We start from the raw sequence: 18,501 nt of genomic DNA on the forward strand, positions 1-18,501 counted from the left end.
GGTGTGATCACTCACCTAGAGCCAGACATCCTGGAATGTGAAGTCAAGTGGGCCTTAGAAAGCATCACTACAAACAAAGCTAGTGGAGGTGATGGAATTCCAGTGGAGCTATTTCAAATCCTGAAAGATGATGCTGTGAAAGTGCTGCACTCAATATGCCAGCAAATTTGGAAAACTCAACAGTGGCCACAGGACTGGAAAAGGTCAGTTTTCATTCTAATCTCAAAGAAAGGCAATGCCAAAGAATGCTCAAACTACCGCACAATTGCACTCATCTCACATGCTAGTAAAGTAATGCTCAAAATTCTCCAAGCCAGGCTTCAACAATACGTGAACCGTGAACTCCCAGATGTTCAAGCTGGTTTTAGAAAAGGCAGAGGAACCAGAGATCAAATTGCCAACATCCGCTGGATCATGGAACAAGCAAGAGAGTTCCAGAAAAACATCTATTTCTGCTTTATTGACTATGCCAAAGCCTTTGACTGTGTGGATCACAATAAACTGTGGAAAATTCTGAAAGAGATGGGAATACCAGACCGCCTGACCTGCCTCTTGAGAAACCTATATGCAGGTCAGGAAGCAACAGTTAGAACTGGACATGGAACAACAGACTGGTTCCAAATAGGAAAAGGAGTATGTCAAGGCTGTATATTATCACCCTGCTTATTTAACTTATATGCAGAGTACATCATGAGAAATGCTGGACTGGAAGAAGTACAAGCTGGAATCAAGATTGCTGGGAGAAATATCAATAACCTCAGATATGCAGATGACACCACCCTTATGGCAGAAAGTGAAGAGGAACTATAAAGCCACTTGATGAAAGTGAAAGAGGAGAGGGGAAAAGTTGGCTTAAAGCTCAACATTCAGAAAACGAAGATCATGGCATCTGGTCCCATCACTTCATGGGAAATAGATGGGGAAACAGGGGAAACAGTGTCAGACTTTATTTTTGGGGCTCCAAAATCACTGCAGATGGTGACTGCAGCCATGAAATTAAAAGATGCTTACTCCTTGGAAGAAAAGTTATGACCAACCTAGATAGCATATTCAAAAGCAGAGACATTACTTTGCCAACAAAGGTCCGTCTAGTCAAGGCTATGGTTTTTCCTGTGGTCATGTATGGATGTGAGAGTTGGACTGTGAGGAAAGCTGAGCGCCGAAGAATTGATGCTTTTGAACTGTGGTGTTGGAGAAGACTCTTGAGAGTCCCTTGGACTGCAAGGAGGTCCAACCAGTCCATTCTGAAGGAGATCAGCCCTAGGATTTCTTTGGAAGGACTGATGCTGAAGCTGAAACTCCAGTACTTTGGCCACCTCATGCGAAGAGTTGAGTCATTGGAAAAGACTCATGCTGGGAGGGATTGGGGGCAGGAGGAGAAGGGGACGACCGAGGATGAGATGGCTGGATGGCATCACTGACTCGATGGACGTGAGTCTGAGTGAACTCCAGGAGTTGGTGATGGACAGGGAGGCCTGGCGTGCTGCGATTCATGGGGTGGCAAAGAGTCAGACACGACTGAGCGACTGAACTGAACTGAATAATAAATGATGTTGAGCATCTTTTCATGTACCTCTTGGCCATCTGTATGTCTTCTTTGGAGAGATGTCCATTTAGGTCTTTGCCTATAGTTTGATTTGGTTTTTTGTTTGATATTGAGCTTGGGAGCTATTTCTGTATTTTGGAGATATACGTAGTGAAGAAATTCAGAAAGAAATACAGATGGTTTATTAATACATACATGTGGAATCTGGAAAAATGGTACAGATGAACTGACTTGTAGGGCAGGAATGAGAAAGAATGGACTTGTGGACACGGGTGGGGGTGGCGCGAGGGTGTATGAAGTAGAGCGGGAAGTTAGGAGACATGCACGTGCCTGCCATGTGCAGAGCGCTAACGCGATCCTGCTCTGTAGCCCTGGAAACTCAGCTTGGTGCTCTGTGATGACCTAGATGCCTGGGGTGGGGATGAGGGTGTGAGGGAGGTCAGAGAGGAGGAGGAGGATATTTGTATACATAGAACTGATTCATTCATTGTGTAGCAGAAACTAACACAATATTGGAAAGCAGCTATACTCAAATAAAAGTTTTTTCTGATCTTTCATTCATTTTGTATCCTGCAGACTTTCCAGATTCAATGATGAGCTCTCATAGTCTTCTGATAGTGTCTTTGGATTCTTTGTGTATCTGCAAACAGTGACAATTTTACGTTCTTGTTCCAGTTTGGATTTCTTTTATTTCCGTTTCTTTTCTGGTTGCTGAGACAAGACTCTCCAGAACTGTGTTGAATAAAAGGGGCGGAAGTAAACATCAGGAGGTCTTGGAGGAAATGTTTTGAGTTTTTCACCTTTGAGAATGATGTTGTATGTAGCCTTAATATGGTGAGGTCGATTCCCTCTGTGCCCACTTTCTGGAGAGGTTTTTTTTTTTTTTTTTTAATTGTAAATGGGTGTTGGATTTTGTCAAAAGCTTTTTCTGCATCTATTAAGATGATCATATGGTTTTAATTCTTCAGTTTGTTAATGTGGTGTATCACATTGATTGACTTGTGTATATTGAAAAATCTTTGCATCCCTGGGGTAAATCACACTTGATCCTGGTGTATGAACCTTTTACTGTGTTATTGCTAGTGTCTTATTGGGACTTTTTGTGTCCATGTTGAGTGATATTGGCCAGTAATCTTTCTTTTCTGTCTTTAGCGTGTATTTGTCTGGCTGCATGGCATCTTAGTTGCAGCTCGCAGGGCCTTCCGTTGTGGCTCATGGGCGCTCTAGCCGTGGTGTGCAGACTCCAGAGCATAGAGGCTCGGCCGTTGCAGTGTGTGTGCTTCAGTTGCTCTGCGGTGTTGGGATCTTAGTTCCCCTGCCAAGGATCAAACCTGTGTCACCTGCATCGCAAGGCGGATTTGTAACCTCTGGGCCACCAGGGAAGCTGTTGTAATTTTCATGTTTGTGGTATCTTTGGTTTTGGTATCAGGGTGATCGTGGCCTCATAGGATGAGCTTGGGAGTATTCCTCCTTTGGCAGTTTTTTGGAAGGATTTCAGAAGGATAGGTGTCAAGTGTCTGAATGCTTGATAGCATTCATCTGTGCGGCCCTCTGGTCCTGGACTTCTGTTGGGAGTTTTTGCATCACAGTTTCAGAACTTGTGATTGGTCTGTTCACGGCTTCTGTTCCTTCCTGGTTCAGTCTCTAAGAATTTGTCCATTTCTTGTAGATTGTCCATTTTATTGGCATATAGCTGCTTGTAGTAGCCTCGTACCCTTTGTACGTCCGTGGTGTCAGTTGTAACTTAGCCTTTTTCCTTCCTGGTTCTGTTTAATACTTAGTCTTCGGTTGTGCTGTTTCTTTGTGGCTGCACGCCGTCTTCCTGGTTATGGTGAGGCAGGCCCACTCTCCGTTGCAGCGGCTCTCGCATAGCGCAGGCCCTGGGCACGTGGGTTTCAGAAGGTGCAGCCCGGGGACGCGACAGTTGGGGCTCCAGGCCCTGGAGTGTGTGCTGGCTTCAGTATTTGCTGCTCTTGGGCTCAGTAGTTGTGCTGCATGGGCTTGGTTGCTGCATGGCGTGTGAGATCTTCCTGGACAAGGGATCACACCAGTGTCCCCTTGCATTGGCAGGTGAATTTTCATGCACTGTACACCAGGAAAGTCCCTGTTTCTAATTTTATTGATTTGAGCCCTCTTTGCTGTTTTTTCCCTTTGAGTCTAAAGCTTTGTCAGTTTTGTTCATCTTTTTATGGGACCAGTTTTGATTTTCCTTGACCTTTTCTATTGTTTTCTTTATCTTTGTATCATTTATTTCTGCTCTGGTCATTGTGATTTCTTTCCTTCTGCTAACATTGGGGTTTACTTGTTCTTTCTCTGGTTCATTTGCGGGTGTGTGTTTGTGTGTGTGTGCACTTGACTGCACTGGTGTTTGCTCTGTGCAGGCTTTCTCTAGTAGGAAGTGGGGGTTACTGTGCAGTGGCGGTACATGGGTTTCTCATTGAGGTGGCTTCTCCTGTTGCAGAGCATGGGCCTTGGAGCACAGGCTCAAAAGCTGTGGCACGTAGGCTTAGTAGCTCTGTGGCATGTGGGATCTTCCCAGACCAGGGATTGAACCCATGTCCCCTGCGTTTGGCAGGTGGATTCGTAACCACTGGACCACAAGGGAAGTCCCACAGTTAGGTTGTTTATTTGGGATTTTCTCTTGTGTCCTGAGGTCAGATTGTGTTGCTTCAGCTTCTCTTGGACCTGCTTTGGCTGCATCCCATAGGCTTTGGGTTGTCATGTTTTCATTGTCATTTGTCTCTAGGTATTTTATTTCCTTTCCAATATCCTCGGGGATGCATTGGTTGTTGAGTAACATATTGTTCAGCCTCAATATATTTGTGGGTTTTTGCCATTTTTTTTCTTGTATCTGATTTCTGATCTTATAACATTGTGGTCGGAAATGATACCTGATATGTTTTCAGTTTTCTTAACTTTACTGAGGATTGATTTATGGCCAAAGATAAGCTCTATCCTGGGGGATGTTCTGTGTGCACTTGAAAAGAAAGTGTATTTTGCTGCTTCCAATGGAATGCTCTGTAAACATCAGCAAGTCCATCTGGTCTGTTGTATCTTTAACGCTTATGTTTCCTTATTGATTTTCTGTCTGGATGTCCTTTGGTGTAAGTGGATATTAAAGTTCCATGCTATTATTTTTTTTCTTTTTTTTCCTTAATATATAATTATGTCTTATTGGAGTATAGCTGACTTACGATGTTTCAGGTGCAGAGCAAGGTGATTCAGTCATGCGTATACAAACAGATTCTTTTGAAATCACTCTCCGTTATCGGTTGTTACAAGATCTTGACCATAGTTCCCTGTGACGCACAGTAAAGCTTTGTTGCTTTTGCCTATTTTTAATTGACAGTCTAATTAATGGGGAACTCCAAGAGGGTTTATGCCTAGGGGTACCTTGCTGGCCTTCTGCTGCTGGTGCCCCGTTCCTGTGCTGAGCCTCTGCCCAGCTGTGCCTCCATCGTAGGCCCTCTAATACTAGCAGGTAGTTTGGTTTAGTCTTCCTGTGGGGTGACTGCCCCTTTCCTCTGGATCTTCGTGTATGAAAGGTTTTGTTTGTGCCCTCCAAGACTGGAGTCTGTGTTTCCCCAGTCCTGTGGAAGTCTTGTAATCAAATCTCACTGACCTTCAAGGCCAGATTCCCTGGGGAGTATGATTTCTTTGTCAGATCCCCAGGCTGGGAAGCCTGATGTAGGGTTCAGAGCCTTTGAAACAGTGGGAGAACTTCTTTGGTATTGTTCTGCGGGTTTTGGGCCACCCGCCTGGTGGGTATGGGATTAGATTTTACCATGACTGTGCCCTGCTGCCATCTCTCTGCGTCTTCCTCTTTGGTTTTGGATGTGGGGTGTCTTTTTTTGGTAGTTTCCAGCATCCTCCTGTCAGTGGTTGCTCAACATCTAGGTGTGATTTTTTTGTGTGTTCTCGCAGGAGGAGATGATGCCCTTCTATTCTGCTATCTTGAACTGGAAACTGATTTTTCCATTCTTAAAGAGCTGCTTTAAAAAAAAAAAAATTATGTGGGTGGGTCAGTTTCCAAAGCCTCTACTGTTTACTCTGATTTTTACAGAAGAGGTTTCCCAGCTGCATTTTATATATCCTTTTTCCTAAGGGCATTAGAGGCCAAGAGGTACTACATAACAAGTATGGCCTTGTTAGTTAGTTATCTATTTTAAAAAGAAAAAAAAGACTCTCTAGAAAGTGGGCACGGAGGGACTCTACCTCAACATAACAAAGACCGCATACAACAAACCCACAATTAACATCATTCTCAAAGGTGAAAAACTCAAAACATATCCTCCAAGATCTCCTGATGTGCACTCTTGCCAATTTGACTGAACATAGATCTGGAGAGTGTAGTCACAGCAATCAGAGAAGAAAAAAAAATAAAAGAAATCCAAATTGAAAAGAGAAAGTAATACTGTCACTGTTTGCAGATACACAGAAAATCCTACAGACACTACCAGAAAACTACGAGAGCTCATCAGTGAATCTGGTAAATTTGCAGGACACAAAATTAATACACAGAAATCTCTTGTATTCCTACACAGTAACAACGAAAGATCAGAAAAAAATTTTATTGGAGTATAACTGCTTCACAACGTTGTGTTAGTGGCTGCTGTAGAATGAATGAATCAGTTATATGTATCCATGTATCCTCTTCCTCATGGAAGATATATAGTAGTGTGTTTATGTCAATCCCAGACTCCTAATTTATCCCTCTTCGCCGTTTCCCCCTGGTAACTGTAAATTTGTGTTCTACATCTGTGACTCTTTTATAAATAAGTTCACTTGCACCATTCTTTCTTTGGATTCCACACAGTGATATGTGACATTAGTCCTTGTCTGACTTCATTCAGTATGACAGTCTCTAGGTCCACCCTACTGGGGCAAGTGGCGTCCTTTCATCCCCTTTTTGGCCGAGTAGTAGTCTGTTATTCACCTGTCAGTGTTGCTCAGGTTTGTTTAGTTGGCATCTAGGTTTCTTACATGTCTTGGCTGTTGTAAACAGTGCTGCAGTGAACATTGGGGTCACTGTTATCTTTTTGAATTAAGTCTTTCTCCGGATATAGGTCCAGAAGTGGGATTGTTGGATCATGTAGTAGGTCTATATTTACTTTGTTAAGGAACCTCTGTACCATTCTCCATAATGGTTGTAACAATTTATATTCCTACTAACAATGTAGGAGGGTTCCCTTTTCAAGAGATATAATTTTAAAATTGTTTGTTTCTTCGGTTGCCCAGGTCTTAGTTGTGGAATGCAGGATGTTTGGTCTTTGTGCAGCATGTGGGCCCCTCAGGTGCAGCACGGGAGTTTTTAGCTGAGGCATACAAACTCTTACTTGTGGGATGTGGATCTAGATTCCCGACCAGGGATCAAACCCAGGACCCCCAGCTTTGGGAACGTGAAGTCTTAGCCACTCGATCATCAGGGACATCCCAGAAGACTTTTTTTTTTTATTGTCCACTGAAGGATAGTTACTTTATAATGTGTTGGTTTCTGCCGTGCAACAGCATGAATCAGCTGGAAGTATGCATACAGCCCCTCCCTGTTAAACCTCCCTTCAGCCCTCTGACCTTGTCCCAGCCCTTTGGGTTGTCAGAGCATGGGTTGAGCTCTGTGTGTTATGCAGCAGCTCCCCACTAACTCTTTCACACGTGGTCATACAGATGTTTCAGGGCTCCTCTTTCAACTCAGCCCGTCCTCTCCTCCCCGTGCTGTGTCCGCAGCTCTGTCCTCTGTGTCTGCGTCTCTATTCCTCCCTGCAGATAGGCTTATCAGTACTATTTTTCTAGATCCCACCTATATAGGTCAATGTTCAATGTTTATTTTTCTCTTTCTGACAACATCGGTCTGTAACAGGCTCTAGGTTCATCCACGTCACTAGAACATCAAAAAAATTTTTTTATGGCTGAGTAATACTCCTGGAGCTTCCCTGGTGGCTTAGTGGTAAAGAATCTGCCTGCCGATGCAGGAGACTCAGGTTCAATTCCTGGGTTGTGAAGATCCCCTGGAGAAGGATCTTCGGGAAAGAAGGCAACCCACTCCAGTGTTCTTGCCTGGGAAATCACATGGACAGAGGAGTCTGACGGACTACAGTTCATGGGGTCGCGGAAGAATCAAATACAACTTAGTGATTAAAACAACAACACAGTATTCCATTGTGTATGTGTAGCACAAACTCTTGATCCATTCATGTGTCAGTGGACATCCAGGTTGCTTCCATGTCCTGGCTATTACAGACAGTGCTGCAGTGAACCTTGGGGTACATGTGTCTTTTTGGACTATGGTTTTCTCAGGGTGTATGCCCAATAATGGGATTGTTGGGTCATACAGTAGTTTTATTCGTAGTTTTTCAAGTAGTCTCCACACTGTTTTCCATAGTAGCTGTATCAGTTTACATTCCCACCAGCAGTGCAAGAGAGTTCCCTTTGTTTCATACCCTCTGTAGCATTTATTGTTCATGGATATTTTTGATGATGGCCATCTGACCTGTGTGAGGACATACCTCATTGTTGCTTTTTCCTTTTTCCTTTATGTATTTGACTGCCTCTGGCCTTAGGTGTGACCCGTGAGATCTTGTGGCGTGGGGCTCCAGAGCATGCAGGCTACAGGCTCTGGGGTGTGTGGGCTCAGTAGTTTTGGCACATGGGTGTAGTTCCTCCATGACACGTGGGCCCAGGGATTGAACCCACGTTGCCTGCATTGCAAGTCAGATTTGTAACCACTGGGCCACCAGAAATTCCCACCTGATTGTAGTTTTGATTTGCATTTCTCTGTCAGTTAGTGACGTTGAGCATCTTTCCATGTGCCTCTTGGCCATCTGTATGTCTTTGTTGGAGAGAGGTCAATTTAGGTCTTTATCCATAGTTTGTGTGTTTGTTTGGTTTTGAGTTACATGAGCTGTTCTGTGTTTTGGAGATGTACAGAGTGAAGTAAGTCAGAGAAAAACAAATATTGTATGTTAATGTATATATGTGGAATCTAGAAGAATGGTACAGATGAACCTATTTGTCCGGCAGGACTAGAGACACAGATGTAGAAAACAGATGTGGATGTTGGGGGTGGCGGGAAGAGGAGTGTGGAATGAATTGAGAGGTTAGGATTCACATATTTATACTAGAGCGTTTAAAAGAAAGCTAGTGTGAACCTGCTGTATAGCCCGGGGAGCTCAGCTTGGTCCTCTGTGATGACCTAGATGGGTGGGCTTGGGGGTGGGAGGGGGGTCCATGAGGAAGAGGATATATGGATATATATATAACTGATTTATTCATTCTACAGCCACTAACACAACGTTGTGAAGCAGTTATACTCCAATAAAATTTTTTTCTGATCTTTCGTTGTTACTGTGTAGGAATGCAAGAGATTTCTGTGTATTAATTTTGTGTCCTGCAAATTTACCAGATTCACTGATGAGCTCTCGTAGTTTTCTGGTAGTGTCTGTAGGATTTTCTGTGTATCTGCAAACAGTGACAGTATTACTTTCTCTTTTCAATTTGGATTTCTTTTATTTTTTTTTCTTCTCTGATTGCTGTGACTACACTCTCCAGATCTATGTTCAGTCAAATTGGCAAGAGTGCACATCAGGAGATCTTGGAGGATATGTTTTGAGTTTTTCACCTTTGAGAATGATGTTAATTGTGGGTTTGTTGTATGCGGTCTTTGTTATGTTGAGGTAGAGTCCCCCCGTGCCCACTTTCTAGAGAGTTTTTTTTTTTTTCTTTTTAAACCATAAATGTGTGTGGGATTTTGTCAAAAACTTTTTCTACATCTGTTAAGATGATCATATGGTTTTTTCTTCAATTTGTTAATGTGGTGTATCACATTGGTTGATTTGTTTATATTGAAAAACCTTTGCATCCCTGGAATAAATCCCACTTGATCATGGTGTGTGAACCTTTTATTGTGTTCCTGGGCTTGGTTTGCTAGTGTTTTGTTGAGTCTTTCTTTGCCTCTGGGTTATTGGCCCTTAATTTTTCTTTTTTTAATATTCATTTATTTGGCTGTGTGACATCTTGGTTGTAGCACGCACGATCTTTGTTGCATTGTGAAGGGTCTTTCACTGTGGCTCATGGACTCGAGTTGTGTGCAAGCTCCAGAACATGCAGGCTCAGTATTGGCAGTACGTGGGGTTAGTTGCTCCAGCATGTGGGATCTTAGTTCCCTTACCAAGGATTGAATCTATGTCCCCCACATTGCAAGATGGATTCTTGACCCGTGGACCACCAAGGAAGTTATATAATTTTCTTTTTTTGTGATATCTTTGGTTTTGGTATCAGGGTGATGGTGGCCTCATAGAATGAGCTTGGGCGTGTTCCTTTTTCTGCAATTTTTTGGAAGAATATCAGATGGATAGGTGTTAACTGTTGTGTAAATGTTTAATAAAATTCTCCTGTGAAGCCATCTGGTCTTGGACTTTTGTTTGTTGGAAGTTTTTGAATCAGTTTCAATTTTAGTACTTGTGATTGGTCTGTTTGTATTTTCTATTTCTTCCTGGTTCAGCCTTGAAAAGTTGTACCTTTCTAAGAATTTGTCCGTTTCTTCTAGGTTGTCCATTTTATTGGTGTATGGTTGCTTGTGACAGTCACTCAGTTGTATCTACTTCTTGGCAACTCCGTGTACTGTAGCCTGCCAGGCTCCTCTGTCCATGGAATTCTCCAGGCAGGAATACTGGAGTGGGTAGCTGTTTCTGTCTCCAGGGGATCTTCCCAACCCAGGGATCGAACCCCATTCTCTCGCATTGCAGTCAGATTCTTTACTGTCTGAGCTACCAGGGAAGCCCAGGAATACTGGAGTGGGTAGCCTATCCCTTCTCCAGGGCATATTGCTGACCCAGGAATTGAACCTGGGTCTCCTGCATTGCAGGCGGATTCTTGACCAGCTGAGCTACCAGGGAAGCCCCCCATAGTTGCTCATACTCTTACAATACTTGGTATGTCCGTGGTGTTAGTTGAAACATCCTTTTTGTGCCTACTTTTTTTTAATACTTATTTTGGGGTTCTTTGTCTTCGTTGTTGCACACGTGCTTTCTCTGGTTCGGTGAGCCGGGACTTCTCTTCACTGCGGTCCTTGCCGTGGCCTCTCTTGTTGCACGCAGGCTCTAGGTGCATGGCTTCAGTCATCGCAGCACGTGGACTCAGCAGCTGCTGCGTGTGGGCTCTAGGGCTCTCAGCTTCAGTCGTTGCCGCACACGAGCTCAGTAGTTGTGGCTTGTGGGCCCTGGAGCATGTGCTGGCTTTGTATTTGCTGCTCGTGGGCTCAGTGGTTGTGCATGGGCCCGGTTTCTCCGTGGCATCTGGAATCTTCCTGGACAAGGGATCAGACCAGTGTCCTCTTGCACTGGCAGGCAGATTCTTATCCATTGTACCACCACAGAAGTCTCCACTTCTAGTTTTATTAATTTGAGCCCTCTCCTTTTCTCCCAATGAATTAAAAAGGTTTATTAATTTTGTTCATCTTTTCATAGGATCGGCTTTTAGTTTCATTGATCTTTCCTATTGTTTTATTCATTTCTATTTCGTTTATTTCTGCTCTGATCAATATAATTTCATTCCTTCTACTAACTTCTTTCTCTAGTTCCTGTAGGGGCTGTGTGTGTGTGTGTGTGTGTGTGTGTGTGATTGTGCTGGATGTTTGCTAGGCACAGGCGTGTGTGTGTGTGTGTGTGTGACTGTGACTGTTCTGGGTCTTTGCTGTGCACAGGCTTTCTCTAGTTGTAGTGAGTGGGGATTACTCTAGTTGCAGTGAGTGGGCTCCCATCGCTGTGGCTTCTCTTGTTGGGGTGCATGGGTTCTAGGGCTCAGGCTCAGTAGTTGCAGCACACAGGCTCAGTTGTTCTGTGGCACGTGAGATCTTCCTGGACCAGCGGTTGAACCCATGTCCGCTGCGTTGGTAGGTGGGTGGTTAACCATTGGGCCGCCAGGGAAGCCCCACAGTTAGGTTGTCTGAGGTTTTTCTTGTGTCCTTTGGTAGGACTGTATTGCTGTCACCTTTCCTCTTAGAGCTGCTTTGCTGCACCCCACAGGTTTTGGATTGTCATGTTTCACTGTCATTTGTCTCTAGGTGTTTTTAATTTCCTGTTTGATTTCTTCAGTGATCCATTGGCTATTTCATAACATTGTTTAACCTCCATATGTTTGTGGGGTTTTTCAGTTGTTTCTTTTTCTTGTATTTGATTTATAATCTTACAGCATTGTGGTTGGAAAAGACACTCGATGTGATTTCAGTTTTCTTGAATTTACTGAGGCTTGATTTGTGGCCAAAGATACAGTCTATCCTGCAGAATGTTCTATGTGTGCTTGAAAAGAAGGTCCGTGCTCTTTTTGAATGGAATGCCCTGTAAATATTAGTTAAGTCGATCTCGCCTAAAGTAGCTTTAGGGCTGGTGTTTCCTTGCTGATTTTCTGTTTGCATGATCTGCCCCTTGAGCTCCCTGCTGTTACCGTATCACTGTTGACTTCCCCCTTCTTTACCATCTGAGCCACCAGGGAAGCTCTTAGCATTTATGTTTATACTGAGGTGCTCCTGTGCTGGGTACATACATGTACTTGAAATTGTTATATCTTCTTCTTGAAGTGATCCCTTGATCATTATGTAGTGTCCTTCCTTGTCTTTTTAATATTTATGTATTTACTTGGCTACACCAGCCCTTAGTTATGAATCGGACTCTCTGATCTTTGCTGTAGTCTGTGTGATCTTTAGTTGCAGCATACGAGCTCTTTGTCTGTTGGATCTAACTCCCTGACCAGGGATCGAACCCCAGCCCCCTGTGTTGAGAGTGCAGAGTGTTAGCCACTTGACCACCAGGGGAATCCCATTTCCTTATCTCTTGTAACAGTCATTATTTTAAGGTCTATTTTGTCTGATATGTATACTGCTATTTCAGCTTTCTTTTGATTTCCATTTGCATGGAATATCTTTTTCTATCCTCTCAGTTTCAGTCTGTATGTGTCCCTAAGTCTGAAGTGGGTCTCTTGTAGACAGCATATATATGGGTCTTGTTTCGTATCCATTCAGCCAGTCTCTGCCTTTTGTTTGGAGCATTTATTTAATTTACATTTTACATTTAAGGTAATTATTGATAATACATGTTCCTGTTGCCATTTTCCTAATTGATTAGGATTTGTTTTCGTTGGTCTTTTGTTCTCTTGTGCTTCGATGACTGTCTTTAGTCTTGTGTTTGAGTTGCCTTTTGCTTTTTTTGTTTGTGTATCTGTTACGGGTTTTTGGTTTGCAGTTCCCGTGAGGTTTGGATTCTTCTGTGTTTCTACTTTGGCTGCACCCGCTGCAGCTTGTGGCCGCCTGGCTGTGGCGCGTGGGGACTTTCACTGTGGCGCTCGGGCTCAGTTGCCGTGTGGAATGTGGGATTCTAGTTCCCCGAGGAGGGTCAAACCCGAGGCCTCTGCACTGCAAGGGAGATTCTTAACCGTTGGACCACCAGAAAGTCCCTCTTGAGACTTTGCTCTAGCGGTCTTTACGCAAGGCTGTGTTAAGGTGCTGGTCTCTTGAGTTCAAGTGTGATTCTGATTTCCTGTATTTGTACTCCCCTTGTGGTTGCTGATTTTGATATGATAGTTGTGTGGGGGTGGTTTCCTACTATTACTTTATGTTTGCCTTTATTGTTGAGCTTTTCCAATTTGCTTTTCTTGTTTCTAGCTTTGGCCACTCCACCCCCACATCCCCTGGCGTGTGTGCGCGCGTACGCGTGCGTGTGCATGCTAAGTTGCTTTGGTCGTGTCCAGTTCTTTGCAACCCTGTGGACTGTAGCCTGCCAGGCTCCCCTGTCCATGGGATTCTCCAGGCAAGAATACTGGAGTGGGTTGCCACGCCCTTCTCCAGGGGATCTTCCCGACCCAGGGATCGAGCTCTGCGTTGGCAGGTGTGTTCCTTACCATTTACCATCTGCCCCGCCCCCCACCCCTGCCCCCAGAAGTTCCTTTAGCATTTGTTGTAAGGCTAGTTTGGTGGTGTTGTATTCTCTTACCTTTTGCCCATCTGTAAAGCTTTTGATTTCTCTGAATCTGAATGAAAGCCTTGCCGGGTAGAGTATTCTTGGGTGTAGGTTTATCCCTTTTGTCACTTTAAATATGTTCTGCCACCCTCTTCTGGCTTGCAGTTTCTGCTGAAAAATCATCTGATAACTTTATGGGGATTTCCTTGTGTGGTGTTTGTTACTTTTCCCTTTTGATTTTAATATTTTTTCTTTGTATTTGACTTTTGTCAATTTGACTAATATGTGTTTTAGCATGTTCCTCCTTGGGTTTATCCTGTATGGAACTCTGCACTTCCTGGACTTGAGTGACTGTTTCCTTTCCCATTTTAGGGACGTTTTTGGCTATAATCTCTTCGCATATTTTCTCAGGCCCTTTCCTTGTCTCTCTTCTGCTGGGACCCTATGATGTGGATGTTGGTGTGTTTAGTGTTGTCCCAGAGGTCTCTGAGACATTTCTCACTTCTCTTCATTCTTTTTACTTTATTCTGTGCTGTGGCAGTGATCTCCACTTCTCTGTCTTCCAGCTCACTCACTCATTCTTCTGCCTCAGTTACTCTGCGCTTGCCTTTTTTCTAGTGTATTTTTGGTTTCACTTATTGTATTGTTCATCTCTGTTCTTTTAACCTCTCCTGTCTCTTTGTTAAACATTTCTTGTATCCTCCTGGTCTGTGCCTCCATTCTTTTTCTGAGATTTTGAATCATTTTTACTGTTACTACTCTGAATTCTTTCTCACGTAGATTGCCTGACTTGGGAGGAGCTTGAATTTAAATGTGAAGGTCCTCAGACCCACCTGTCCCACTCCCTGCCCCTCTCAAGGTCACGGGGTTCCCCTGAAGGAAACCGTTGTCAAGCTAGCCCACTGCCTTTGGGGCTTGCGGCAGTGTCTACAGGACTGCGGCGTCTTCATGCCGTGGGCAGCACTGCACTGGATGTCTGTGGTCTGAGGCCCTGGCAGTGTGGCTGTTCCAGCCTTCCAGCACTTCAGCTCCCTATCAGGGTGCTGGCTAGGAGCAGCCTTGACTGGTTAGGAGGCTTGTGAGACCCATGCATTGGTTCCTCGAGACCAGGGGGACAGCAGCAGAGTCTGGATGTGGGAGGTGGGGGCATCCCAGCCCAGCACGCCACTGACCTGGCCTCTCCCCGCACAGCCCCGAGCACGCGGAGCCAGAGGTCCAGGTGGTGCCTGGGTCCGGCCAGATCATCTTCCTGCCCTTCACCTGCATTGGCTACACCGCCACCAACCAGGACTTCATCCAGCGCCTGAGCACGCTCATCCGGCAGGCTATCGAGCGGCAGCTCCCTGCTTGGATCGAAGCTGCCAACCAGCGAGAGGAGGGCCAGGGGGAGCAGGGCGAAGATGAGGAGGAGGAGGAGGACGTTGCTGAGAACCGCTACTTCGAAATGGGGCCTCCAGATGCAGAGGAAGAGGAGGAGGGTGGGCCAGGCGAGGAGGAGGAGGAGGAGGAGGAGGCGGCTGCGGCTGAGGAGGAGCGCCTGGCTCTGGAGTGGGCGCTGGGCGCAGACGAGGACTTCCTGCTGGAGCATATTCGCATCCTCAAGGTGCTCTGGTGCTTCCTGATCCACGTGCAGGGCAGCATCCGCCAGTTCGCCGCCTGCCTCGTGCTCACTGACTGCGGCATCGCCGTCTTCGAGATCCCGCACCAGGAGTCGCGGGGCAGCAGCCAGCACGTCCTCTCCTCGCTGCGCTTCGCGTTCTGCTTCCCGCACGGCGACCTCACCGAGTTCGGCTTCCTCATGCCGGAGCTGTGCCTGGTGCTGAAGGTGCGGCACAGCGAGAACACGCTCTTCATCATCTCAGACGCCGCCCACCTGCACGAGTTCCATGCCGACCTGCGCACCTGCTTCGCCCCGCAGCACATGGCCATGCTGTGCAGCCCTGTGCTCTACGGCAGCCACACCAGCCTGCAGGAGTTCCTGCGCCAGCTGCTCACCTTCTACAAGGTGGCAGGCGGCTGCCAGGAGCGCAGCCAGGGCTGCTTCCCCGTCTACCTGGTCTACAGCGACAAGCGCATGGTGCAGACGGCCGCCGGGGACTACTCGGGCAACATCGAGTGGGCCAGCTGCACCCTCTGCTCGGCTGTGCGGCGCTCCTGCTGCGCGCCCTCCGAGGCCGTCAAGTCTGCCGCCATCCCCTACTGGCTGCTGCTCACGCCCCAGCACCTCAACGTCATCAAGGCCGACTTCAACCCCATGCCCAACCGGGGCACCCACAACTGCCGCAACCGCAACAGCTTCAAGCTCAGCCGCGTGCCGCTCTCCACTGTGCTGCTGGACCCCACGCGCAGCTGCACCCAGCCGCGGGGCGCCTTCGCGGACGGCCACGTGCTCGAGCTGCTCGTGGGCTACCGCTTCGTCACCGCCATCTTCGTGCTGCCCCACGAGAAGTTCCACTTCCTGCGCATCTACAACCAGCTGCGGGCCTCGCTGCAGGATCTGAAGACAGTGGTCATCGCCAAGACCCCTGCAACCGGGGGCAGGCCTCAGAGCCCTGTCGTGGATGGCCAGCCTGCCGAGGGCAGGGCCAGGTGAGGCTGAGTGCGGGCTGCTGGGGGCCAGGGAGCAGGGGGCTGGCTGAGACCACCCCGCTCACCACACCCAAGCCTCTCACCCCTGTCAGCACTGCCCTTGGCTCCCTCGGCCTTGGTGCTGGGCTGCTCCTTATGTCCCAGGCTTCAGAAGAGGTCCTTCTCTGTGGAAGGGCACTGGGCCTTAGCCCAGTTCTCTGCCACTTAGAGCCCTGCGTCGCTGGGCCTCCAGGCTTCTGCTCCCACCTTGCCTGGCCCTCCCCGCTGGGCCCAAGCACAGCCTCTAGACATCACCCATGTACCCTTGCCCCTGGGCTCCCAGTCCCATGGTTGGCTTTCTGAGCTGGGCTGGGGGAGCTGCTGCTGGCATGGCCTGCCTCTGACCCCCAGCTTCAAGCCTTACCCTTTGGTGAGCCATACACTCCTTCCTTCCTAGGAGGACCCGGGTTGCTCAGGGGCCCACCCTGTGTAATTTTGTGAATCCCACACTTGTTGACTGAGAGCAGCAAGGTCTGAGTGTGTAAGTGGGGTGGTCTCTCCATGCAGAGCTCCCGCTCTTCCTGGGGAGACTGAGGCGCAGAGAGGAGGGGTTCGCAGCCCTGTGTGCGTCTTCCTCACTTTCCCCTCTTGCCCTGCTCCTGCTGCTGAGCCTGGCTCCCCTCAGAGCTGCCTGGGCTTGGGGCAGAGTGGCCTGTGAGGGGAACTGTGGTCCCACTCGTGGTTCCTGCCTGCCTTGGGCTCACGAGGGCCCCTGTGCCCTTCAGGGCGCCCCTTTCCCCTGTGGCTCCCCCAGCTTCATGTGTGATGGGGCTTCCCCAGCCGGACAAGAAAGCCCTTCATTTGTTCCTGGCGGACAGTGGAGACCCTGTCCTCACCCCAGCATTTCAGAGGCCCTGCCTTTTCCCTCCAGCCCAACCCCTCAATGGATGCTCCCAAAGGACATCCAGCCTCTTCCTGGCTGAATCAGGGGCCCCTCATGCCCAGCTCAAGTCCTGTGCCCTCTGTAGAGACCCCTCATTCCTCCAGGTACTGGGGAGCCCCTTGTGCCAGAGGTGGCCTCGCAAGGCTGTCTCTCTGTCTCCCTGCCCCCATGACGGGGCTTCAGATGGTGACACCTTGTCTCCGTTTCCCTGCCACCCCCAAACCTGGCTGGACCTTGCCCACAGAGGGGACTGCATACAGAAAGCAGGCACCCTGCTTCACCCCAGCAGAAGCATGTCTGCCCCAGGCCAACAGGAAGAGAGCCTGGGAAGCTTGGGGGGATTTGGCCCTGTGCGAGATCAGGGCCCCAGGGATCTCTCTCAACAGACAGCTGTTCAATTGAGAGGACAGTGTCCGGGACTCCCCACTGACACGAGCCTGGGCTTGTGGGTGTGTAGGCTGGTTGTGGGGGGCTCCCAGCATGCACGAGGATTCTTCCTGAGCGTTTTTGGACCTGGTGCTTAGAACAGTTGGAAAATCCCGTGTGGCCACATGCAGTGGTGGCCAAGGGGGGTGAGATCCTGGGACACCTGAGGAGGCCTCAAAGGCAGACTGAGGAAAGGTTGTTTTTGTTTCTCAACTCCATGTGCCCCAGGGTCCCAGCCCTGGGCACCCTGGTCCCCACTCTGGGACTCTGGAGTGGCATTGGTGATACTTTTACCACCTTTTCAGAATGATTTTTCAGCCCATGGGTCACATCTGTCTGTCTCAGCCTTGATCCGTCTTCCCATCTCCCTCCCAAGAGAAGGGGCCTGGGCACCTCTCCCTTTGCTCTTACCATGAGGAACCAAGATGAAATCCCCAGATGACTCCAGAGGTGGTGTGTGGTGCGTGCAGTCCCCACACGCTGAGGTTACACATGGGCTAGGAGTCTGCATTTGGGGCCCACATGTTAATATGGTGTTTCTTGGGGGAATCGGGATATGTAGCAGTGACCAGAATCTCCAAGAAGCTCCAGCAGAGACTGCAGTCCCAGCCCTGGTGGAGGTCCCAGCTGTCACTCCAGGAGAGGCCTCAGCCCCAAGCCCAGCAAAGATCCCAGCTCCAGTGGAGGCCTCAGTGCCAGCCCTGGTTCCAGTGGAGGTCCCTGCAGAGGCCGAGGCCGAGGCCTCAGTGGAGGCCCTGGCCCCAGCAGAGGCACCTGCACAGTACCCAAGTGAGGCCCTGATCCGGTCCACGTCGGAGGACAATCAGATCCCGTCACACCTGCCCGCCTGCCCGTCTCTCCGGCACATCGCCAGCCTGCGTGGACGGGCCGTGGTCGAGTTCTTTCACAGCAGCATTGCCGAGGTAGGGCTGGCACACCCGTGGAGGAAGGTGGCTCTGCCTTGGGCTCAGCCTCAGGTTCTCAGCCTTCTCTATGCTGGCTTTTCCCCCAGCTTCAGCTCTTCACGGTTTTGAGGACCTGAGTAGGGAGGACCTGGCCCGTTGTCCCCTCCG

General features: G+C 48.0%; 1 protein-coding gene across 3 annotated transcripts in view; it reads left to right on the top strand.

Moving 5' to 3' along the window:
- The window catches only part of NISCH (nischarin), a 60,571-nt gene that overhangs the window by 38,460 nt on the left and 3,610 nt on the right, over positions 1-18,501 (top strand). For 2 of the 3 annotated variants that reach the window (XM_040247135.1, XM_040247136.1), the window contains exons 16-17: positions 14,683-16,080; positions 17,991-18,351. In XM_040247135.1, coding sequence (XP_040103069.1) covers positions 14,683-16,080; positions 17,991-18,351 — 1,759 coding nt within the window. The remainder of the gene's footprint in view (positions 1-14,682; positions 16,081-17,990; positions 18,352-18,501) is intronic. The other variant, XM_040247137.1, reaches the window with a different exon arrangement.

This window comes from Oryx dammah, unplaced genomic scaffold (genome assembly GCF_014754425.2).
Source record: "Oryx dammah isolate SB20612 unplaced genomic scaffold, SCBI_Odam_1.1 HiC_scaffold_9, whole genome shotgun sequence".
Classification (NCBI taxonomy): Eukaryota; Metazoa; Chordata; class Mammalia; order Artiodactyla; family Bovidae; genus Oryx; species Oryx dammah.